At 33.9% G+C, this 25,440-nt stretch overlaps 1 protein-coding gene across 3 annotated transcripts in view; it reads right to left on the bottom strand.

The window, feature by feature from the left end:
- Positions 1-2,785: 2,785 nt before the first annotated feature.
- The window catches only part of RB1CC1 (RB1 inducible coiled-coil 1), a 92,419-nt gene continuing 69,764 nt past the window's right edge, over positions 2,786-25,440 (bottom strand). For 2 of the 3 annotated variants that reach the window (XM_074202457.1, XM_074202458.1), the window contains exons 19-24: positions 20,234-20,285; positions 19,601-19,648; positions 16,495-16,553; positions 14,344-14,480; positions 11,302-11,372; positions 2,786-10,755 (exon numbers count right to left, since the gene is read on the bottom strand). In XM_074202457.1, coding sequence (XP_074058558.1) covers positions 10,678-10,755; positions 11,302-11,372; positions 14,344-14,480; positions 16,495-16,553; positions 19,601-19,648; positions 20,234-20,285 — 445 coding nt within the window. In that variant the 3' untranslated portion in view covers positions 2,786-10,677. The remainder of the gene's footprint in view (positions 10,756-11,301; positions 11,373-14,343; positions 14,481-16,494; positions 16,554-19,600; positions 19,649-20,233; positions 20,286-25,440) is intronic. The other variant, XM_074202459.1, reaches the window with a different exon arrangement.

The following is a 25,440-nucleotide window of genomic DNA, read 5'->3' as shown; positions in this document are numbered from 1 at the left end:
TATAAGTTCAAATTAGAGTGGTAGCTCTATGAGTGGAGAAAACATTTTCAAGAAATGTTCTGGAAATTGGGAAGTTGAAGACTGTGAAGTGGTTTGAATAAGTGTGACTGATAGGATGGTGGTGCTCTCAAAAAATAAATCAAGAGATGTTAGGAAAAATGAAGAATTCTGTTTTGGAAATGTTGAGTTTGATATTTCCACGGGACATCAAGTTCAAAATGTCTGATATGAAGTTAATAATCTTGAAAGGCCATAGGGGTTTTCTAGTATGACCCTCTAATTTTAGTAAATGAGGAAACTGAAGACAAGGGATAATAGCAAAGCTAAGGCGAGAAATAGATTCTCTTTCCTATTCCAAATTGAGTATTCTTTTCTGAACACCAGGGAGGTTTCAGGGTGGAATGTATATGTTTGTGTGTGTGTGTGTGTGTAAATTATTGGTACTGGAATTTTTAAAGAAAACTGAAATAAATGTTTTAAAACACAAATATAATACCTTGTACCCAAGATGTCTCCAAATTCAGACATTGAATAATTTAGCTTATTTAAATGAATGTTCATACTTAAAATGTGCTAAAAGGAGATATTCGACATGCCAAAAATTCCCATACAGGGAGGGAAAAGACTAATTATTCCCTATCCATCTATGCATGGGAAAAAATTATTCAAAAAATAACACTGAATTAGGAGTGTTTACAAAATTCAGCTGTTTGTTCATGGAAGGTAAAAAGGACTCACAGCTGCTATATAAATGTGTTGTAAATGAGTTAGTTAATGGCTATGTGCTAGTCTTAGATATCTAGAATATCACTCTAATAAGTCAAATCAGTTAATTTTTTTTTTGTAAGGCAAACGGGGTTAAGTGGCTTGCCCAAGGCCATGCAGCTAGGTGATTATTAAGTGTCTGAGACCAGATTTGAACCCAGGTACTCCTGACTCCAGGGCCGGTGCTTTATCCACTGTGCCACCTAGCCGCCCCCCAAATCAATTAATTTTTAAAAGAAAAAGATATATGAACGCAATGAACTATAAATGGGATCCTGATATTTTATATGTGTATATATATATATATATATATATATATATATATATATGTATATACACACACACACAGTTATAGCTGAAAAACCAATGAGTTGGCCCTCAATGACAGCAGTACACAGAAGTTTCAAGTGGTTCAGCTAACTACTGAGAAATTGCAGGAATAAGTTACTCATGTGATTGCCAATAAAGGCTTTACCCTTTTAAAAAATAAAACAAGTCTATGGTCTAAAATATGAGTACCTGGATTTTTATTCTAAGTTTGGGATGGTTAATCAAACTTTTGTTTACAGTAATATTAGAACAAATTTCCAAAGAGACTGGAACTTTGTTAACCATGCAGCTTAAGTACCACAATGAATACAACATTAATTAATCATTGCTATAATTTTTACCAGCTTTGAGGAGACTAAATGGCATAAATTTCAAAGATTATGGAACCCAATGTTCATAAGAGACACTATTGATCAGTAGTTGAATGGGACTGGAAAGAGCATTCTGAAGTGATACTGATAGATGAAAACAGCCCCTGAAGACATTGAAGACTTCAGGATTTCTGTTACAATGACCAATTGTTATTTCAATCAAGTGAAGAATGTCTCCTGCCTTTCAGTAGAGATTGCAAACTGCAGGTACATAAGGAGGTATAAATTGTCAGGCAACAGCAATATGTTGCATTGTTTTAGTTAACTGTACAGTATGAGGCAGGAATCTCTTGGGTGCAGAGGAAAATTCATTGGAAAGTCAAGAGTGATTTAAAAAAGAACATCAATAAAACATTTTTAAAAATCCTAGCACTTGAATACCATTCAGAACTTAAGTAAGAAATGTGACAATTTTCGATTGTTAACAATAAATAAAGAATCCAGGGAGTGGGACTGGGATACAGTGAGGTCTTACTAGAACATGCAGAGGAAGGACCTGTGGTTATCAGTCAGGAGATTTTATTTTATAACCCTTTAAAAATTTTTTTATTTAAGGCAATGGGGTTAAGTGATTTGCCCAAGGTCACACAAACTAAGCAATTATTAACTATCTGGGGGTGGGGGGATTTGAACTCAGGTTCTCCTGACTCCAGGGCCAGTGCTCTATCCACTTCACTACCTAGCTACCCCATGAGATTTTTATGATTTATCGAGAATTTTGACAATCTGAGACTCGTCCTAACTTGATAACTCTTATACTAAGGCTGCTTATAAAAATTCATCAACTTTGAAAATTTATAAAAAAAATTTATAAAGTTCCTTCTTTAGTGCTTTAGTGCTGAAAGCCTTATTATTATTATTTAACAAATGAACTTTAAGGTAGTTGTTGAGTCACATAGTGGTACAGTTGGAACTGGAACACACAGGTCTTTGGACTCAAAGTAAGGGTTCTTATCATCTATAGCCCTGTTACCTCTATAGTCATAATAACTGACTTTTTATTTGGGGAAAGGTATGAAACAAAGAGGTGGAGCTACACACATTTCCCTTCAGTATGTCTGAGCCATCAAGCAAATATGTAAACAACACAGTTTAAAGTTTACTGTTCAGACTCATTATCACCAAGTTAAGAATTTGTTTGAAAGAATCTCCATTTAACATATACATAAAGATAATAGAGTGCATGACAAGGGTGTATTAAAAAAATTTTGGCTAAAGCAGAATGTTTTTTTTCTTTTAATAATATTTTTATTTTTCCCCAAGCACATGTAAAAACAATTAACATTTGTTTTTTTTAAAAATTTGAGTTCCAAATCCTCTCTTCTTTCCTTCCCTCCCCCCCAAGGCAGTAACCAATCTGAAAGATTATACATGTGCAATCATATAAAACATATTTCCCTATTAGTAATTTTCTGGAAAAAAAACTAGAAAAAAAGTGAAAAATAGCAAGCATGCTTTAGAGTTTCATATTTAGACTCCATCAGTTGTTACTCAGAGGCAGATAGGAATTTTCTTCATGAGTTTTTTTTGGAAGTATTTTGGATCATTGTACTCTCAAGAATAGTTAAATCATTCATGTTCATCATACAATATTGCTGTTACTGTGTACAATGTCCTAGTTCTACTCATTTCACTCTGTATCAATTCATGAAAGTCTTCCAAGTTTTTCTATCTTGGATTTGAACTTGGGAAGGGTCTTCCTGACTTGAAGTTTGAAAATCTATCCAGCACCAAATAGTTTACCCCTTTTTCCTGGCTAAACATGTCAAACAAATTCAAGGTCATTCTGGTTACTCTCCCCTAGATATTCTCCAGCTCAATATTCTTTCTCTTCTAACTAAAAGAGCCCTTAACATTACATCAGCTTCCCTGTGAAACTATAGTTAATATTACTATTTATGGTTAAGATGAGACTCAGTTTGGAAGAAACTTCAGACTAGCATCTAATTTAAACTATATCTACCCCCACTACAACATCAAAACATCACTGACAGAGACAAAGAATTCAGTATTGTTGGATGTAACCTATTCTATTTTTGGATAATGCAGAAACCAGTATTTGTATTCTTGGTCTATCCAGATCCTATATTGATTGCAATATTTGCTCATGTGAACATCACTTTGATCAGTTGTTAGCCTATAAACATTTATTAAGTGTCTCCTATGTGTGTACTGTAATTAATTATGCTTCAGACACTGTTCTAAGCACAAAAGGTCACAATTTAATGGGGTAGAAAACCAGTAAAAATGGCCAAAATGAAGACTTAGATGTCTTGAGAAATAGCAAGGATGCTAGTGTCAATGATCTAAGAGAATATAGTAGTGAATGTTGGTGGAGGTTAGGGGGAGGGTATGTATAAGACTGGAAGAATTGTAAGTTTATTCAGCAATGATTCTGAGTGTTGATTCACAAAACTTGGGGTATTTTCCGGGAATCACAAAACTGTATCATGTACTTAGTGGTAGGGCTGCAGGTTTTGGGATCTCTGAATTCATTTTATTTATTGGGCTTTTAGGTAGAGGTTTGATATGACTACTCCATGAATAAGGTAACTGACTTTTCTTTCAAATTCTAAAGAACCAGGAAAAGGGGGGGGAAGGATTTGTGTCCAACAAAAAGAAAGAAATCAACTGAGGAGGAGGCATTTGTATTCATGAAATAATAAGTCAAGAGACTGAATTTGAAAAAAATTCAGAGAAATTAAAATTTGAAGAACAATCTCCAGATCTAGGCATTCATCCAGATTCTACTTCCTACTTTTTTAAAAAGAAACAGAATCAAGAACAGTTAAGGAAGGGGTGGCTAGGTGGCGCAGTGGATAAAGTACGGGCCCTGGAGTCAGGAGTACCTGGGTTCAAATCCGGTCTCAGACACTTAATAATTACCTAGCTGTGTGGCCTTAGGCAGGCCACTTAACCCCATTGCCTTGCAAAAAACTAAAAAAAAAAGTTAAGGGAGATATAAAAGGTTACTTCTATCATTGGTATGACAGATACTTGGAGATCTAACAAAGATTGGGAAACAATATATTTGACAGCTGTCTTTCAAACCTAGTTAAAGGAATTTGAATTAAAAAAAAGATAGGAAAGGAATAAAATTACCTATGTATTTCCCCCAAGTTAGATATTACAGCAAAAGAATATCAAAAAAGAATATCAAGTTAGATATTCAAAAATTCATGGGAGACAAAATTCAAGAAAAAGAACCAGTACCAAACTCCATGGCCTCAAATGTTTATACACAAGTTTGAAGTTAAAAATGAAGATTAAATTGCAAAGGTATTTCTGAGACTTAGTGAAATAAAATCCAACACTAGGCCAATGTTTTGGATACATATCTTAATTCCAAGCTATATATAGTAGGTAAAAGGGATGAAAAAATTACAGAATTATACATTAAAAGTTATATACACATGATGAAATCTTGAAACCAGAAGAGCAGAGTATGATTATTTCATTTAAGTCATCAGATAATACAGACCACCTGTATGGAAAAAGAATAGTGTTGAAGACTTTAGAAAATCTAGGTCTATAACAAGAGGATTTCAGTTTTTCAGACATTTTCTCTACTTGAAATCTACCAAAAATAGAGTATCAAGCAATAACTTTTAAGATTTTATTTTAGAGTTTTACAATTTCCCCCCCAATCTTGCTTTCCTCCCCCATCGCCCACAGAAGACAGTTTGCTAGTCTTTACATTGCTTCCATGGTATACATTGATCTACATTGAATGTGATGAGAGAAATCATATTCTTAAGAAAAATAAAAAATAAGATAGCAAAATTACTAAGTTAACAGTTTTTTCCCGTAAAGGTCTGTGGTCTTTGTTCAAACTCCACAATTCTTTCTCTGGATACAGATGGTATTCTCCATCGCAGATAGCCCAAAATTGTCCCTGATTGTTGCACTGATGGAATGAGCAAGTCCATTAAGGCTGATCATCACTCCCGTGTTCAAGCAATAACTTTCTAGAAATCTGAAGCAAAGTCAGAACAAAGATGAATCTAATAATGTGGCACAGTCTTCTATAAAAATAGTGCTAATGCTCAGAATAACCTGAAGCTGGAGAAAACAGGGACTTTTTTTTTCTTGTTTTGTCACTTGCATCAGAAAAGGAAGGAATATCAAAGAAGGGGCCTTGCCTCTGGTACATGCAACAATGAAAACCGGTAACTGAGGAAAGGCAAAGATACACTATCCTTGTTCTATTTGTTTTTTTTAGTAAAAATGACCTTTACCATTGCAAAAAAGGGGAGAGTTGATAATCAAGTAGCTGCCCCTTGATGAATTCAAGTAACTTGGCCCAGATCAACCACATCTTTGAATCCTAAAAGAACTGGCACCATTGTCACTAATACTTGAAAGATCCTGGAAAAGGAGAGGTACCACATTACTGGAAAAGGGTAAATGTCTTGTTTTTCAAAAACAGGGAAGAAAACAGAGTCTGTAAACAATAGGTCAGTGAGTTGGACTTCAACTTATGGGGCAATTCTAAAACAGATTACTTGTAGGATGCTGAAAGTAGCAATTACCCTGAGCCAGTATGGCTTCAAGATCAGTTCATGTCAGATGAACCTCATTTCCTTTGTTAACAGAATTCCTAAACTATGTGACAAAAATACTCTAAATCTAAGTTTCCCTTGGTTTTAGCAAAGCTTTTGATATTCTGTACTATTCCAGTAGGAAAGACAGAGAAGGTATAAATTAAGACTATTATACAATCAGATGGATTTAGAGCTGAACTCAAAAGAACAGTTGATAGTTTGGCAAGAGGTCTCCAGTGAAGTGTGATCCATATGGATACTGCTTGGTTCTGTGCTAATCAGTATTTTTCTAGTGATTTGAATAAAGGTACAGTATAGATGGTATGTATGCTCACTAATCTGCAAATGGCACAGAGCTAGGATGGAAAGGTAACAAAAGATGACAAAATTAGGACCCAAAAGGATCTAGAGAAGAAGACAGACAATAGAGATAAATATAAAAAGGCATGTACTTGGATTCAAAAAATCAGCTCCAACAAACAAATTGGGGAAAGCATGAATCTACCTCCAAATGCAGCACAACCACTTTCATTTTAAGAAGAAATAGAAGTCCCAGAGGGCTTTGTGAAGTGACTTACTGAGCTAAGTTATACAAAACTGTGCCATACTAACACTGAAATATGGGTCAGCAGAAGAAAATTTTCATTTGTTTTAGAAAAATTAACTAGTTTCTTCAAGGAATTTCACATTAGCCAATATCCAAGTTTCCTAAATAATAATTATAAAAATTTACACATTTTCCAATTTTCCTAATACCAAAGGTTTGATCTTTGTTGTATTTGGCATATGACATCCTTCTACTCCATGTTCCTAGGTGACTATAGAATAAGAGTAGCACAGTATATATATATATATATATATATAATTATTATCTTCCTTATCTTAAAATTCCTGCATAGGATACTGAAAAAAATACCTTTTCATTATTTTACCTTCACTGAAAATTAAAATGAAAGAACTTTTCTTTTTCCTTTCCATTCTCAGTCCTCTAAACTGCCATAATTAGGCTAAAGCAGAGAAATCTAGCTGGCAGAGTAGACAGAGAGCTGGATCTGTAGTCAGGAAGAGTTGGGTTGAAATTTGGCCTCAGAAACTGTGACCCTGGACAGGTCCCTTAACCTGTGTCTGCCTCAATCTTCTTAACTATAATACTGAGATAACAGCATTTACTTTGAAGATTGTGATCAAATGAGCTATTTGTAAAATGTGTAGCACTGGGTTTGGCAAACAGGAGCTACATAAATGTTTATTCCATTCCAAATCTTTTGGAACCCACTGGACTGAACCTGTGTTCCAAAAAATAGGTACTTTAGGGGTGGCTAGGTGGCACAATGGATAGAGTACCAGCCCTGGAGTCAGGAGGACCTGAGTTCAAATCTGGCCTCAGACACTTAATAATTACCTAGCTGTGTGGCCTTGTGCAAGCCACTTATAACCCCATTGCCTTGCAAAAACCTAAAAAAAGTACTTCAGAAGTATATAAATCTTTACTCTGGAGGCAGTGTGAGTACTGGGTTAGATTCAGGATAACTTGGATACTTTTCATCTGGAATCCACTGTGGCCCTAGACAAATCATTAATCTTTAAAGTGACTGGTATCTCCATCTAATCTGCTACATCCTTTTGTATTGCCATGGTGGAAAGACTTTCCACATCTAGATTTTCCTATGCTGAAAAAAATCACAGACCCTTCCAAGTACTCATAAACCCTTCATATTTAAAGAATAATGTTATGGCTATTTTTTCTCAAATACAGGTTTAAAAAGTGGTTTAGGACTCCTGCCATTACAGATTTATTTTGAGGCCCTTCAAAGGTTGTACATATTTCAAGTCAAATCACAAAAAAATTAGGAGTGAGCTTGAGAACCACAAAGTTGCAGTTGGTAGCGACAACTTTATCACTTTCAAGCTTAATTCTTTCCTTCTCTCCATTTCACTTCTATTTTCCCTTCCCCTCTCTCCTGACTATAATTTAAATTGTTGGGAACTCAAGAAGTCATTCAACTTCAATTCTAGGGGTTTAGGCCTTAGAAGCCAGTGCAGAAGCAGCTGGAGTGTTGGAGTTAGAGACAGAGTAAGATACTGGATTTGTTTATTACTTGTTTCATCTTGGGTGAGACACTCCACCTAAGTTATTTCCTTCATTTGTAAAATAGGGAGGTTGGAAGAGATGATCTCTCTTCACATGTTAATATGAAACATTTAAGAATCAAACTGACCAATAATTTTCTCTCTCCATAAAATGACTTCAAAGTCCTTCCCACGCTAATAAATTCTCACCTGCACTATGGAAATGAATGCTTTGTTACACTTATTATCAAATATTAATTAATAGTACTTTAATATTCAAATTCTGTTAAACTCCTTTAAAAAATTTTTTTTATTTATTTAAGGCAATGGGTTTAAGTGACTTGCCCAAAGGTATACAGCTAGGAAATTATTGTGTCTGAGGCTGGATTTGAACTCAGGTCCTCCTGACTCCAGGGTTGGTGCTCTATTCATTGTGTCACTTAACTGCCCCTTCTTTATTAAACTCTTAATAGAATATTAAAGATATGTTTTCATAAATTAAGAGAAACCAACCTAATACATACAGGATGATTAGGAGGTCTTTAAATTTAAATAAAATTTTGCTTTGTAATTTTAAATATGTTTTGAAGTAGAAAATTTTCAGGACCTAAACTCTGATTGATACAGAATATACAAACAGTACTTTGGCATATAACAAATGATGCAAGATTTCATCAAGGCCATGAAAAAGGTAAATCATCCCAAAATGAGAGTTTAAGTGCTGGGTAGATCTTCTATTGCACCATTCAATGGAACTACACAGGATCAAAATGTGTGAATGCACTACAATCTATACAAGTATACTGTCTTTCTTTAATGCAAAAGGAAGAAAATTCAATTTTCAATGTGACAACAGGAAAACTGATGAACTTAAGACAACAATTCTATGTTGTCAAATGGGAAGAAATCAAACATAAAAAGTTCAAATCACTAATATTAAAGGGTAAATCTGCCGTCCTACTTAGTATACTTTGGTGTATAAAGACAAGTCTATGAATATCTCATTCTTTCAGGATATGTCTACATGACACTGCAAAAACTGCTTATTTGGTAACTTTTCACAAATACAATCTAATTTAGTCTATTTGTCTGCTTTTCTTTGGCTTAAGGGGTAAAAAAAAATCTTCACCAAAATTTTATTTCTCAGATGAAGATAGATGCAATACAAAACAGTATATTGGATATTTCTTTTGTACCAGTAAATCATGGACAGATTGAATAGAAACATTTTAAATCATTCATTCATTTATTAATATGTTGTCAAATTCAGGAATTTTTTACACTGTTGTATTTATTCCATTTTGCTTTCTGTTCTAATAGATACACATCTTTAAAAAAATTTTAACTCTTTCATGAAGAAATATTGTTAAATATTATATGCAAATGAGTAATTTCATTATTGTCCTATAGCAACAAAACCAAAACACTATTCTCTCTACCCCAATAACTCATTGAAATGCCTTTGCTTAACAGTTGCTTCCATAAGCAAAGGCAGTTTGCCACAATTCATTTCTACTTCTTAGGAAAACACTGCTTTACCCTGTAATATAAATTAAAGAATATCATTTTTGTAATACAGATGTTTCTCTGTGCTGTAATGATACAGAATAATCCTGTCACACTCTCCAGCATTCACTCAAATTTATTAAAAAACTTACCATTTTCTTTAAAAGGCACACACATTTACAGGTTCAAATCTTTATTGTTTTAAAATTCTACATGTCTTTTACAATACAATAATTTGTTACTTAAATGACTTTTATATGGTTAATGTACAATGAGTGTTTTTTTCCTGAAACTCAACCATGAATTACAATTTCATCAATATGATTTTTCTAAATAGATTAATACAAGACTTCTGTGTTATTGGGAAGATTCATGTGCTTACATTTAAAACTGTCAATGGCACAGATTCTACCCCTCAGAATCTATATGATCAATCCATCGAAAGTGCTTTGAAGATTGCTGATTACCTGTGGCTGATCTTAAAATCAGTCAATCCAATTGTAGGGTTCCTCTTTTTTTCTTCCTTGAAACATCAAAGGGCATTTAAAAAAATAATAAAACAAGTTGTGGTAGTTATCTACAGAGGCAAACTCATGTTTAAGAAAATTATATGATTATCTGCATGCAATGACACTCCTCTTTAAATAGTTTTGAAGAATTTATACATATTATAAAGAATGTGTTAAAGAGAGCAGGTATCCTGATAATGATTTCACAAAAGGACAAATGCTGGTAATAATGGTAACTAACATTTAACATCTAAGTTCGAGCTAATGTATATTTAACAGGCAATTAATATGGCTAATTTATAAGCCACAATTTATATAGGATATGCCCTTTGAGAAAATGAACTAATTTGGTCCGCATTTCTAGAGTCATCTGGGTAAAAAAACTGTAATTCAGCCAAGGGATTTGATGAATTTGTTTCTAAAATGTAATTTGTTAAAAAATAAATGTTGTACACCAATGAAGTATATTGTCATATTGACTTCTGTATAAAAAAGATGACCTTCTACTTTTGGAGTGATGGATAAACACTGTAGGACAAGGCAGGAAAAATATGACAAAATGAAATGACTTTCCTGTGAGGGTTATACTTTCTTGTTCCACGGCACAGCTTTTACTCTGTAAAATTTGGTACCCAGAGGAACTTTAAATCTGTTTTGTGCCTACAAGAGAGAGAAGAAATATTGCTTTAAATGGCCAAACCAAATATACAAGCATTCTTATTATGCTACTTGTTTCAAGCTAAAGTAAGGTATTATCTAAGAGAATTATCACTGCAAGAAACTGAAGGACTTCACAACACTTTCCCTAAAAATTAGTACTGCAGTAATTTGCAGAGGATTACAATGTCTCCAGTAGTGACCCAATAGAATGAAAGATGCTATTAAAATAGAACTATATTCATGCTTACTAATTATAAATAAGTTATAGACAATAAATCTGTTATTTTTAAACCATAAATAATTCTTTGTATCTTTATTCTGGGAGGTTTGATAGATTAAACAGAACTGTTTATGTGAGTATGCTTCTAATGAAGCTTATCTGTTAGGATTAATTAAAACTATAGTCAAAGAGGTTACCTTCATGGATTTCAATGGAACATGCTCTAACTGGAGAAGAAGTAATCATTAATGTTTTCTACATAGAGCCATAAAAGTTTGCCTTATAAATTCTATGCTTTGTATAGCACATACTATATTTTATATTACCTTTTTGGCTTGACAATATTCCTTTTCCATTACTTTTCCAAGTACCCAGGGTCTTCTAGATGTACCTGAAGCTAAGAAATTAGAGCATTAACTTCATCTGAAAAATAAACTCTCCTATAAAGCACTTTTAACACTTTAAAAAGGAAAAATAAGGGTGGCTAGGTGGCGCAATGGATAGAGCACCGGCCCTGGAGTCAGGAGTACATGAGTTCAAATCTGGCTTCAGACACTTAATAATTACCTAGCTGTGTGGCCTTAGGCAAGCCACTTAACCCCATCTGCCTTGCAAAAAAAGAAAAAAGAAAATCACTGTTATCAATTTTTAACATGAATAATATTAAATACTTGTGGACAATGCTTTTATCACCACCACCACCACCTCTCCCCTTTAGTTAACTAGTAAGATATAACTTAACTAGATTAAGGAACAAATTAAAGTCAATATAGTACACTGCACACCTATATCTAAGAACTTCACAATGGTGCAAGAGCACCACCTACTGTACTAAAGAAGATTTTATCAGAAGAAATACAAAAAATAAACAAGTTAGATTAATAGGTACACCAAATAAAAGGATTTTTAGAGTAGAAAGGTCCAAAATAAGAGAAGTAAGATATGTTTGAAAGAAAATGGAAAAGTTCTTTAATTCTCAAGCTGTCCTTAAGTAGAATGGGTTACTGAGAAAAAAAGTGAAGTCTCCCCATTCCATGGAGTTTTCATAGAGGCTGAACTTCAGGTTGTGTTGTAGAGAAAATTTTTCCTTCCTATATGAGTTGGACTAGATGCCTACTGAGTTCCCTTTTAACTCTCAAGTTCTGTGAAATTTTATTCTTCTCTAATGCAAAAGGTCTACCCAATACTACCTATAAGTGGAATGCCCTTTCTACCATCTTTAAAGTACTAGAAACAAAAGAATATTGTCACATTATAATAAAATGTTTTTTTCTTTTTTACAACTAGTGACCAAGACAACAATGAAGTCCATGAAAGTAATTCATCAGATAAGCCATTAACCCAGGGATGAGATTGAATTTAAACCTATCTCTTCTTATTTTATAATGGGAAATGTACACAAGGTTAATTAAGGTAAGCAACCTTGAGTTTCATCTAAACAGCCCTAGAAGACTAGAGCAAGAAAAGGTCTTAGAGGTCTTCTAATCTAAGTCTCTCATTTAGCACATGAAGGCACAGAAGCTCTAAGAAGTGAAGTTACTTGCCCATAACTAGTCAGTAGCTAAATCTCCCGGTGCTATTGCCCCAGTTTTCCTTTAAACCAGGCCTAGAAGTTTAATTAAGTCAAAATTCTAGGCTACAAACACACTAGACTCTAGTGCTGCCTCCTAATTTCCTTCTCTAATCCTCAAATTGGTAAATCCCCCACAGAGGTAGATTTAAAGAGCTCTCATATACTGAGCTGCCCTCTTAACAGTAACAGGAATAATAGCAGCAGTACCAGCTGATAAGATCAGAGATTAGAAGGAAAACAGGAAGCACTTCTGTGCTTAAAACCATACTTTTTAACCCAAGTACAGTGATGGACACACTGAACTTAAATCCAAGTCTTACACTTTACTACTCTACCTACCCAGAATACAAGTACAGTTCAGATCTCTATCCATGATATTATAGAGCCTCTCTCCCAATGGTCTGGGAATCTTCCCAAAGGTAGTTGTTTTTGTCTTTTTTTTTAGGTTTTTGCAAGGCAAACGGGGTTAAGTGGCTTGCCCAAGGCCACACAGCTAGGTAATTATTAAGTGTCTGAGAAAGGATTTGAACCCAGGTACTCCTGACTCCAAGGCCGGTGCTTTATCCACTACGCCACCTAGCCGCCCCTCCAAAGGTAGTCTTAAGGAAGAAATTAGAAGCTCTTAGAATAGTGAGAATTACAGACTACAAAAATTACCAGAGGACTCCAGAGTAGCTAGATGGGAAGCTATGACTATGAAGAACTTAGTATCATTTATGGTTTGAAGTCCAAAGCAGGCAAGGTTTTACATTTTTCTCTATTAAAGACAGGAAAACAAGCAGGATATCTCTGAAAATTATATGCTGGAATTACTTCTTATTTATTCATCTAAAGTAAGTTTTATATATATAAGTATATGTGTAAACATCTAAAGTAAGTTTCACACACACACAAATTTATAAAGCTCTCTTAATTTATATAAGTGTATATGGCTGAATCAGGTAACTCTAAATCATGGCATCTGATAAAGAAATTCTTTCATCATGGTCAAGGAGGAAGTATTTTTTGTTTTTTAAGATTTTGCAAGAAAATGGGGTTAAGTGGCTTGCCCAAGGCCACACAGCTAGGCAATTATTAAGTGTCTGAGGCAGGATTTGAACTCAGGTACTCCTGACTCCAGGGCCGGTGCTCTATCCACTGTGCCACCTAGCCGCCCCATAGGAGGGAGTATTTTAATACTTTAGAAAAATAATGATTTTTATCAATTGATTACTATCATAAACAAGATATATGCAACAATTTAGATAATCATTTTGAATAGTTAGAGACAAAAACAATCCACCTCTTCTGGTTAATCCTCTGGTGATAAATCTCTCTGAATTTAGCTAGGCTTTTCATCTGACAACAGAAGTACACAGTCCTTCAATAAGCCTGTATCTGAAACCTCTCACTCTTGATAGAACCAAGCTTGACTGGCATAACCTTTTAAGAATCTAGCCACCTCTAAACTAAGCTGAAGCAATGATATAGGACTTAAGTTGAAGATGATGTTTTAGTTAATCAAATATTCTGGATAATAGTTAAGAATAGTTACAATGATATACCAGATTGCCTTCTCATTTTATATATGGAGCAAACTGATGCACAGAAAGGTTAAGTGACATGTTCAGATTAATATAGAATCAATTTATGACTTCTGACTCCTAATTTCTAGGGGGCGTTTTCCTACTTCATAATTTTCTTAGATGACTTAAAAATTCAGACTATCAATTCTGAAAAAAGAGGTTATTATTTAAATAAAAACTGAAATTACTGCCCCTGAGCATCATATTTTAGTCAAGAATGAGACACTTACCACACTCACCTGGTTTGAGGTCCAATGCAGCAAGAGACTCTGAATGCAGGAAATATAAAGTTGGGCTAACAGTAAATAATACATAATTGTCATGACGTTCATCCAAAATAATGAGAACCAAGTCTCCAACCTGAAAACTAAAAATAGTAGAGTTTTATTATACTTGGTGGTCGTATTACAACTACATTCTGAAAGATTAACTAAATTTTGGATTTAAGAAAAATTTTTTTGTTGTTCAGCTGTTCCTGACTCTATGATTCTGTGCACCCTACTGTTCATGAGATTTTCTTGGCAAGGACAACTGGAGTGGTTTGCCATTTTCTTCTCCAGCAAATTAAGGCAAATAGAGGTTAAGTGATGTGTTCATGATCACACAACTAGGAAGTGTCAGAGGTCAAATGTGAACTCAGATCTTCCTAACTCTACACCCAGAGATTTACTTAGTGAGCCACCTAAATACCCCAATGTAAAATTAAAGGCTCTAAATTTGAAAGGGATCTCTGAGATCATCTTATTTAATTCCCACATCTGAGATGAGCAAAGTGGGATGGCAAAAGGTGAAATGACCTATCTAACGTGACATGGTCACTAAAGGTAGTAAGGAGAGGAAAGTAAATTTGAGAACAGATCCTCTGACTAGAAATAGTTATTCTTTTCATTGTATCGCATTACCTAATTAAATGACTAAATACATCCTCAAAATTTCATTTAAATCTTTATGTCCACATGCTCAAAAAATCTCTTTTTCGTCTAAGAAAAATAGCTTAAAGCCAGGAATGTGTGTGTGTGTATGTGTATTCAATATTTAAATGAGAAAATAATTTGATTTTATAAACATTTTCTGATATTTTAATCCACAGCTTCTTATTTATAAGTAAATATATTTTCAAAATCAATTTTAAAAAGTTAGTAGTTTTAATAATTATTATGATGCCATTAACAGTTTACTATAATTTGATCAGTACAAAAAAAAAAGGCTCACTTATCTATGTTGGATGTCTTGCCTAATACACTGATTTAGAAATCAGACTATCTTAAAACCAACAAACCACATACATGCCACTGCACCCCCAACTTTCTGAGCTCATTAGGAATTAAGACATTTCAGATTAAAATTAGATAATCACTATTTTAGAAAATCTTATCTACTTTCCCTCTAAAATAGAACAGAAATAAAAAAAACCCATAAAGAACCTTAGGTTTGAAAGGGACAGAGATGATATTAACCATCCCTTTGCCTTTAACTAGAATCTTCTGGCTATAATTTAAGTGAAGAATCATTCTGTGCTCTTATTTTCCTACTGCAACTGAAATCACGAGAAATAGAGATTACACATAAAAAGTTGGGAAAGAATTATTTTCATAGTAATAGTACCAAAATTTAAAACTACAGATGGCTAAAAATCTTAAAATAACATTTGGAGAGACTTTGGTCAAGATGAAATCAGAAGAGATTTCTTAAAATAGATTAAGAACAAATATCTAGGGGCGGCTAGGTGGCGCAGTGGATAGAGCACCGGCCTTGAATTCAGGAGTACCTGGGTTCAAATCCGACCTCAGACACTTAATAATTACCTAGCTGTGTGGCCTTGGGCAAGCCACTTAACCCCACTGCCTTGCAAAATCTAAAAAAAAAAAAAAAAAAAAAAAAAAAAATCTAAAGAATAGACTGTTATAATACTAGCTCTACTTCTACCAAGATTGAAGAAGGATTTGATATATTCAAAAAATACAATTATTGGTAAGCTATAGATGTGTTATCAAACGTTCTTAATATTTTGAGACTTATATCATTAAAGGCAATTGCTTCTTATTATGCATCAGTTTTTGAAGATTATAATGAATCTAAAAACTAGCCCCAATGGAACACTAGTCTATAACAGTATAGCATAGGGCAATGAAATATCTCTTTATGGATTAACATTTATGGCATGCTTTTGCAGATCGCTCTTCATTAGGGGTGTTTTTCAAGCAAAGTTGGATGACCACTTCTTGAATAGCAGAAGCAATAATTCCTCAAGAATAATTTGGACCTAATAGCTTTTCAAGTCCTTTCTAATTGAATAAATTCTATGATTTCCCTAACAAATTAAGCACTTCTAAGAGATTTTATTTGCTAACTGGTTATTTACACAAAAAACAAATACTTACTCTCTAATAGCTATTTTTTCAGAATGCCTTGAAGAAACTGAAGACATGCTTTGAGACATCTGAAAAAAAATTGAGAAAATAGCAAAGCACATAAAATGAGATTATTCTCAAGTAGTTTAACTATCTTTAAACATTTTATTATGTACCTAAACAAAATAAATTTTAAATTAAAAATCCTAAAACACTTAAATTTGTTTAAACAATTACATTTATCTAAAAGAATAATAAATGCTTATTGAAAAATTCCAATTACTTTTCTTGGCCACTGAGCACATATCATTACATTAAAAAATTTTTCTGCTGATATTAAACTTATTTTTATTTAAATATGGCTAGAATGAAAACTAAATATAAAGCTATAATTATTTTACTTTTTAATTTAATTTATGTTACATGTAGGTTTATGCAAACATGTAGAGGGCTTAGCCTTGTCAAGGAGAGAATTCCAAATGATGGAAGCCAAGGACCTACAAATTCTGTGACATGAGAGGAAGGAGAGAATGTATGCAGAAATTATGGAATTCAAATGACAAAGTGAGATATTTGTGTTGTTAACTTACAAATCTAAAAATATTCTACTTCATTGTCTAATGATCTATTCTCATTAAATCAAAAAACATTCACTGATGTGCACATGTAATATAAATGCAGAAAAATAGATATAAAATATAAATACTGGTGACATTGTAATGTAAAAAGCTCATGAATTAATACCATCATGCTTCCTGCCTTTATCAAACACTGAAATGCTTAGTTTTTTCTAATTTGGTATGGACAAGAATAAGAAATGCTTTGTTAAAGTATGGAAATCAATTTATCTCTTTGGATATCAGCTTCACTAATGGTTAAATAAAGATGAGATGATCCTTAATGCGTCTCACTGACATCCTTTGCAAATAAATTCCAATTTGCTGAGCTTCAAATTTGGAACTTTAAAACATTTACAATATGGATATTATTATTATTATTATAAGTATAGTAAATCTTTGGATAACACAATGTGTAGAACAATGGATTTGAAATCAGGAAAATTATCAGTTTAAATGTTACTTCACATTTTAACTGTGTGATCCTTAAGCAAGTCACTTAACCTCTCTTGGTTTTCTAATGAAATAAAATGGGGATAGTAATGGTTACTACTCCACAGGCTGTTAGGATCAAATGAGATAATGAACATAAAGCACTTGGAAAAAATGCAATATGGTCTACAGGGCACTGTGAAAGACCCATACTGTTGTAAGCTTTAATAACTCTAATAAATTAAAATGATATATCAAGACTGGGGCTACCATATATGAAAGATTATCATCATTATTATTACTATAACTACTACAACATCCTTTTACCTTGGAATTTTTCTAAGTTCAAATGGAAACTCAGCTTAAATTTCACTTGAAACCACATAAAATGCTTTCTAAAGAAAAATTTTCAAGCACTTTAGAAATGGGCTATATGAACAGTGAAAATATACTGGAAAAACATTTGCCCTATGGTCAGAATCTGGGTTCAAATCCCAGCTCCCTTGCTTCTATCTGCATCATGTTGGGCAAACCACTTAACCAACCTGGATCTCAGTTTCCTCATCTATAAAATTATAGAATTAGAGTAGATAGCATCTACTTTCCAGGTCCAGATCTATGACTCTACCACAACCTTTCTAAAATTTTTAAGAAAACTAGAATACTGTCTTTTCCTTGATTTTATTATGTGCTCTCCAACTTCTATGAACTCAAATAGTTTATCTTCAATGCTTAGAATACACTTTCTCTGTCATTTTCTTTTTAAAATCCAGCTTGTATGTTCTCCTCCTCCAGGAAAATTTAAGTAATTCCACAATATGCAAGTTCACTCCTTTTGATACTAATTACATACTTTACATTAAATTTGGAATTATGGTCTAGAACCACAATGAAATCAACTATTATTTCTACTGGGAAGGTATATAAATCTACTTTGCTATATAGCTTGACTCATTTTCACTATAACTTTTCCAACCAAAATAGTAATTCCTGGCCATCACTCTACTATGTGTTGTTTTTATTAGAACAGAAGTTTCTTCTAATCTATTTCAGAAAATAATTTGGAAATAGGCCCAGAGGGTTGCAGATTAATAAATTGTGCATACCTTTTGACCCAGAGATACCTTTTCTCGTTAGTTTCCCAAAGTGATCAAAAAAAAAAAAAAGGGAAAAGGATCTATTTGTATAAAAATATTTACATCAGTGTTTTTTGAAGTCTGAAAAAATTGGAAATTGAGGGGATAACCAATGATTAGGGAATGGCTGAACAAACTGTGGTATATGATTGTGATGGAATACTGCTAGACTATAAGAAAGGACAAGCAGGATGGTTTCAGGAAAAACCTGGGACCACAAAGAACACTGTACACAGCAACAGTAAGTTTGTAGGATGATCAACTGTGAAAAACTTACTTATACTGATCAAGACAATGAACTAAGACAACTATAACAGCCCCATGATGATAAAAATGGTATCTACATTCAGAGAGAAAACTGATGAAATTTGAATGCAGAATGAAGAATATTTTCTTTTTTTGTGTATGTATTTTCTTTCTTTTGCAACATGGTTAATATGGAAATATTTTACATGACTTCTTATGTATATCTGATATACTGATTGCCATGTCAAAAAGTAGGAGAGGAGAGAATATGGAAGTCAAGATTTTAAAAAAAGGAATGCTAAAATTTTTGTCTAATTGCAAAAGTTTAACAAAATAAAAATATTTTTAAAAAGAACTTAAGATTCTTGATTGTTGTTGTTTTAGTACTTACAAGTCCCAACAACAAAAATACTGCTTAGGACAAAAATTTAAATTCTTTTCATAATTCATTTAATATACTTATTTGTGCCTATGTCTGACCCTTTCCTAACTCTAATCACAACTGCCTAGTGGAATCTTGAATGTAGTAGGTACTACTAAATGAAGAGATGTTAATTGCAGAGAAATATAAAAACCATCTTAAGTAATGGCCACAAGGCACTCAAAAGTAGATGCACTACTGATAGTGGTAGTTGTGCATGGAAAAAAAACCCACAAAAATAATGATTTTTAGAGATACCAACATGCCAAGTAATAAATACTTACCAGTCTCTGATTTAACCGCTTATTTTCTTCTTCTTTTAATTGCAAAGTCTGTAGAATAAATGACAGTTTATTTTCTGTACTTTTATCATAATCAATCCAAACAATAAACTACTTGGAAGCCAAAAAAAAAGGTATTTCTATGAGAAAGCTGAATTAAATCAAAAGAAAAATAAAGTCCAAAAATTTTTCTTTAGAATATATCTAATATTTTCCAACAGAAATCAATTTGAAATGCTCTAAACTTGGACTGAAACAATGCAGTTTACAGACATAACTGATTATATTGAAAATAATAATTTCAAAAATTTCATTTGATGGTCAACTCAAAAGATAGAAATAAAAAAGTGTTTATTCGATAAGGAAGAATGATGTTAATAAAGTTCTGCTACTAAGCAGGTAATAATCTGCATCTTCATTAATTGGCATTCAAAAATCAAAGCTGAGTAATTAAGTCACTTATTCTCTTTAATAGACAGGATCTCTCAAAATGCTAAGTAAGCTATAATAATTAAGCATTTAATTCTAAATGCAAAGGAAATAGATTTAAAAAATTCAAATAAGAAAACATATTAATGAATATGTAATCAAATCCCCAAATGAACATAATGAATTGAATTAAAAAAAGCTACTTACTCTTTCTAACAACATTATCCTTTGCTTTTCTTCAGACATGTGAATATTTTCACTAAATAGAAAAATACAATTTATGAAGAAATAATTCTATTTCAAAGTTAAATGCTATCTTCAATTACATCTCTAAAATTCTTTTATTTAATAAATCCACCTTCAAAGGGTTTTTAAATTAAAAACTTAGGAGACCTGAAGATTTGACACTTAATTTAAGCCATGCAAAAAAAGAGAACAAAGATATCAAAAAGTTTACCAAATCATGGATGGAGTTTTAGTTTTTATGATAAACTTATACAGTACTCAATGAATTATGAATTTTTATTGCATTTGGAAAGTTTACTTTCACTATCATATAATGGTAATATGCTACTTAAGTTTGCAATTTAAAATTTAAATGACAAAATGAAGACTATTTCACCCCCAAGTCTTATTAAGTGACTAGATCTTAATACTAACTGAATATCCTGATTCATTTCATTTAAATTTTCCTTTTGAATAACCATTTCTGATGTATAAAGCAACAGTACGAAATTAGTTAAGTTTTAACAACGTAGTATTTCAATGATCTCTGTTTATGTATATGCATATGTATGTTTATATGTATGTTTTATCCCTAGTGTGGCTGGGTCGGTGACAGTGCTAGCTGGATGATGGTGAACAGGTGAGCTAAATAAGAATATTCACTGAGGCTCCTATGAGAAAAAAAACAGATGAACAGATCCAGTAATGAAATGTTGATGACTATAGAAAGATGGGTGGCAATTACAAAGAGTTAGCACAGTTTTGTCAGTTCACATCAGACTAAATATATTTACTGGATTCAAATCTGCCTTCTGGGTATGTCATTTAAGGCTAAAATCTTCTGTAATTGGAAGAGGTGGCCTCTAGAGTCCCTTCTTATTCAAAAATCTAGTTTAATACGCTTTTAATGAAGATATTCTTAAGTATATCAATGAAACAACAATTATTTATTTATTAAGTTACTACTATATGCTAGGCACGAGGAATACAAATTAGTCAGTCAATAAACATTTTTAAAGTGCCTATACTATGTTAGCACTGAAGATATAAAGAGAAGCAAAAGGAAACTGCTATTTTAACAAAGGAAACTTTTTAAATAGAAATAATCCACAAAAAGAAAGCAGTAGAATTATAGGGGATGAAGAAAGGCTTCCAGTAAAAGAAGGGATTTTAGTTGGAATCTGAAAAAAGTCAGAGGGAAAAATTGAGGAAGGAGAACATTCCAGGTCTGGGGACAATCTATGAAAATTACAAAATTCAGGAGCTGAAGCAAGGTCAGTGTCTTTGAATCAAAGAATGGAAAAGCAGCAGTAGGGAGATGCTAGATTATTAAGTGCTTTGAAAAACTAAACAGAAGATCTATGCCTGGAAATCTATCCATTCTTGTCACTACTTCTTGGCTTCCTTCAAGTCTCTGCTAATATCACACCTATTAACAGAAGCCTTTCCTAGTCTGAACTGTAAATCCTCTGGGCCTTTCTTTGTGTCTATCTTGCTTATCTAGAGATGGCAACCATCTGATACCCCATTAGGAACTGTCTTTTCCTTTTAACTGTATGCCCAGGGCTCAGCACTGTACCTGTCACGTCATAGGTGCTTTGCTCCCTGACAAATAAAGGCAGAGATAAAGGTAGAGAAGGCACAGTCATAAAATCTGCAGCTTGAATATCAAGTCAGGAGATGTGATACAAAGTTTAGGATCCAAATTATTCTGCCAGTGTAAGATTTTGCACTGTATCTACTAAGATGAAAATTAAATAAAGTCTTGTACTTGTTCAAAAAAAAATCAACTTCACGAGTACAAAAAAGAGAAGGAGTCATCATTTTTGTCTGATAAAGAACTGGAGAGGGCAATTAGGTGGCAGTGGATATAGCACTAGTCCTAGAGTGAGGAGGACCTGAATTCAAATCCAACTTCAGACACTTAAATAATGACCTAGCTATGCAACCTTGGGTAAGACACTTAACCCCATTGCTTTGCAAAAACCAAATAAAAAAAAAAAGAACTGGAGATACTCAATTTCTGCTAGATCAGAAAGTAGTTATAGCATAGAAATAATAATAATAGGGATGCCGGGGGCCCAATGTCCGCATGTCTAAAATGTAGTCATCAACTTCTTTGAGCTTTGGATTAATCATCTTTAAAATGAATAATAATGCCTGGATTATTACCTCACAGGATTGTTATAAGGAAAGGGCTTTGCAGTCTTTCAAGTACTATATAAATTACTTGTTATTGTTCACATGACAGAAGAATTCACTGCTTTACTTAAGTTCTTTTTTTTTTTAAGTTTTTGCAAGGCGATGGGGTTAAGTGGCTTACCCAAGGCCATACGGCTAGGTAATTATTAAGTGTCTGAGGCCAGATTTGAACTCAGGTACTCCTGACTCCAAGGCCAGTGCTCTATCCACTGTGCCACCTAGCTGTCCCTTTACTTAAGTTCTTTTAAAAATTTCCTTTAAGAACAAAATTTTTATACCTTAAATATTCTTTGTGTATAGTATTAGATAGAAAGTCGGGGGGGGGGGGGGGCAGAGTCAAGATGGCAGCATGAAGACAGCATTTCCCAGAAACTCCTTCCCCTCAAAACTCCAAAAAAAGCCTAACAAATTATGACTTTAGCCAAAAATTAGAGGGGCAGAATCCAAAGAAAGGCTGAGTGACACATTTCCCCGGTCCAAGATAACTTAGAAGTTCTGCAGGAAAGGTGTGCTTCACCAAGACTGGGGTGGGGGGTGTTGGAAAAAAGCCATGGCCACTCAGCCCAGCACAGCCCAGGGATCACTGATAACAGCTTGAAGGAGTCATGAGAGAACTCTGCTACACCAGAATGAGTGCGGAGTGAGGAGCACTGGCCACAGAACCTGCAGCGAGAATTAGGGCAAACCAGCTTGCACCTCCAGAACACAGCCCACAGATGGCAAGGGGTATCAAAGGAGATGGTAGAAAGCTCTGTGCTCTCCCTGGGGGCAGGAATCTGCTGTTTGCCCACACTCAGATCCAGGTTGCAGTGTGGCCTTCCATACTAAGATAGCAGGGACCCTCCTCAAAGCTCCAGGGCAGAGGAGAGTAACTGTGGTCACCTACATATCAAAGCACAGGCAAGAGAGCATATGCCCTTGGAGGAATAAAGGTCCCAGTGGGGTGTCCCAATAATATTGAACAGCTCAGGAAGCACCAAAACCAGGCACAGGCTGGAGGAAATGAATAAACAGAGAAAAAAGAGGAAGACCATTGAGAAATACATTTTCTATAATGCCAAGATGGATCAAAATGCTCAATCTGAAGATGAGGAAGTACAAGTTCCTGCATCTAAAGACTCCATGAAAAATGGAAGTTGGGCTCAGGCAGTGACAGAGATCAAAAAAGAATTTGAAAATCAAGTAAGGGACACAGAAGAAAAATTGGGAAAAGAAATGAGAGAGATACAAGAAAAACACGAAAAAGAAGTCAACAGTTAAGGAAATCCAAAAAAAAAAGCTTTAGAAAATAACATGTTAAAAACCAGCATAGGCCAAAAGGATAAACAGTTCAAAAAGTTATTGAGGAGAAGAATGCTTTAAAAAGCAGAATTGGCCAGATGGGAAAAGAGATAAGAAAGCTCTCTGAGGAAAATACATTCTTCAGATGTAGAATGGAGCTAAAGGAAGCTGATGACTTTACGGGAAGTCAAGACATAGACATAATAATATTTAAACACCAAAAGAATGAAAAATGAGAAAATGTGAAACATCTCATAAAAAAAACAACTGATCTGGAAAAAAGAATCAAGAAAGATAATTTAATTATTGGGATACCTGAAATTCATGATCAGGAAAAGAGCCTTGACCTCATTTTTAAAGAAATCCTATAGGAAAATTGCCCTGATATCTTAGAAGCAGAGGGCAAAATAGAAAGTGAGAGAATCCATCCCAGAAAGAGATTCAAATAAAAACACCCCCCAGGAATATTATAGCCAAGTTCCAGAACTCCCAAGTCAAAAAGAAAATATCACAAGCAGCCAGAAGGACACAATTCAAATATCATGAAGCTGCAGTCAGGACCACACAGGACTTGGCAGTAACTACATTTAGGGCTTGTAGGGCTTGGAATATAATATTCCAAAAGGCAAAAGAGCTTGGAATGCAACCAAGAATAAACTACCCAGCAAAACTGAACATCCTCTTCCAGGGGAAAAGATGGACTTTCAATGAACCAGAAAGTTTGACCTTCAAATACAGGACTCAGGTGAAACAAAAAGAGTGGAGGAGAAGGGTAAAATATGAGGGACTTAATGATGATGAACTGCATTTATTCCTGCATAGAAAAATGATACTGATAATACTCACTTGAAACTTCTCATTTAATAGAGCAGGTAAAAGGAAATTGTATAGATACAGCACAGGATAAGGCTGAATTTGAAGATATAATATACTGTAAAAAATGGAGTCAATGGCTAAAAAGGAAAGTACTGGGAGTAAGAGAAAAGGAGAGGTGAAACAGGCTAGGATATTTCATATAAAAGATAATTAAAAAAAATTTTTTATGAGCTTTTGCAATGATATAGGAGTGGGGAAACCAAAGGGGAATGAGGGAACCTTCACTCCTATAAGATATGGCTCAGAGAGAAAACAGCATACACATTCAATGGGGTATAGACATCTAGAGTAAAAAGGAGAAAAGGGGGAGATGTGGGTGATAGAGAAGAGGGTAGATTATAGGAGAGAACAGTCAGATGTAAAACATTTTCTTTTTTACTTCTTGCAAGGGGTGGGATTAGGTGGCCTGTCTGGAACCATGGGGCTGGGTGGTTGCTGAGTCTCAGGGGTGGGGTGTGGGCTCAGGGTCTCTTGGCCCCAGTTTGGTGCGCTACTCAGTCACCCTACAGCACATTTTAGAAGAGGGACAGAGTGAAAGGAGAGAGAAAATATAATATATGGTAGTGGGGAGGAATGGATCAAGGGAATTCCAATCAGCAACAGCGCAAAAATATGGAAGGAACTTTTATGATGGACTTATAAAGAATGTGATCCAGCTGAGACAAAGTTGATGGTATCAGAACACAGAATGAAACACAATTTTTTTCCCTTTCCTTTATTTCTCGTGAGGGTCTATGTTTTTTTGGGGGGGAAGGAGTATTGTATTTACTCTTAAACAAGAATATTTTAGTAATGTATAAAAACCCCCCATCACTTATACAAAAAACAAA

This window comes from Macrotis lagotis, chromosome X (genome assembly GCF_037893015.1).
Source record: "Macrotis lagotis isolate mMagLag1 chromosome X, bilby.v1.9.chrom.fasta, whole genome shotgun sequence".
In the NCBI taxonomy this organism is placed as follows: Eukaryota; Metazoa; Chordata; class Mammalia; order Peramelemorphia; family Peramelidae; genus Macrotis; species Macrotis lagotis.
The sequence above is the reverse complement of the archived record's forward strand: the minus strand, read 5'-3'. Positions and strand labels throughout refer to the sequence as shown.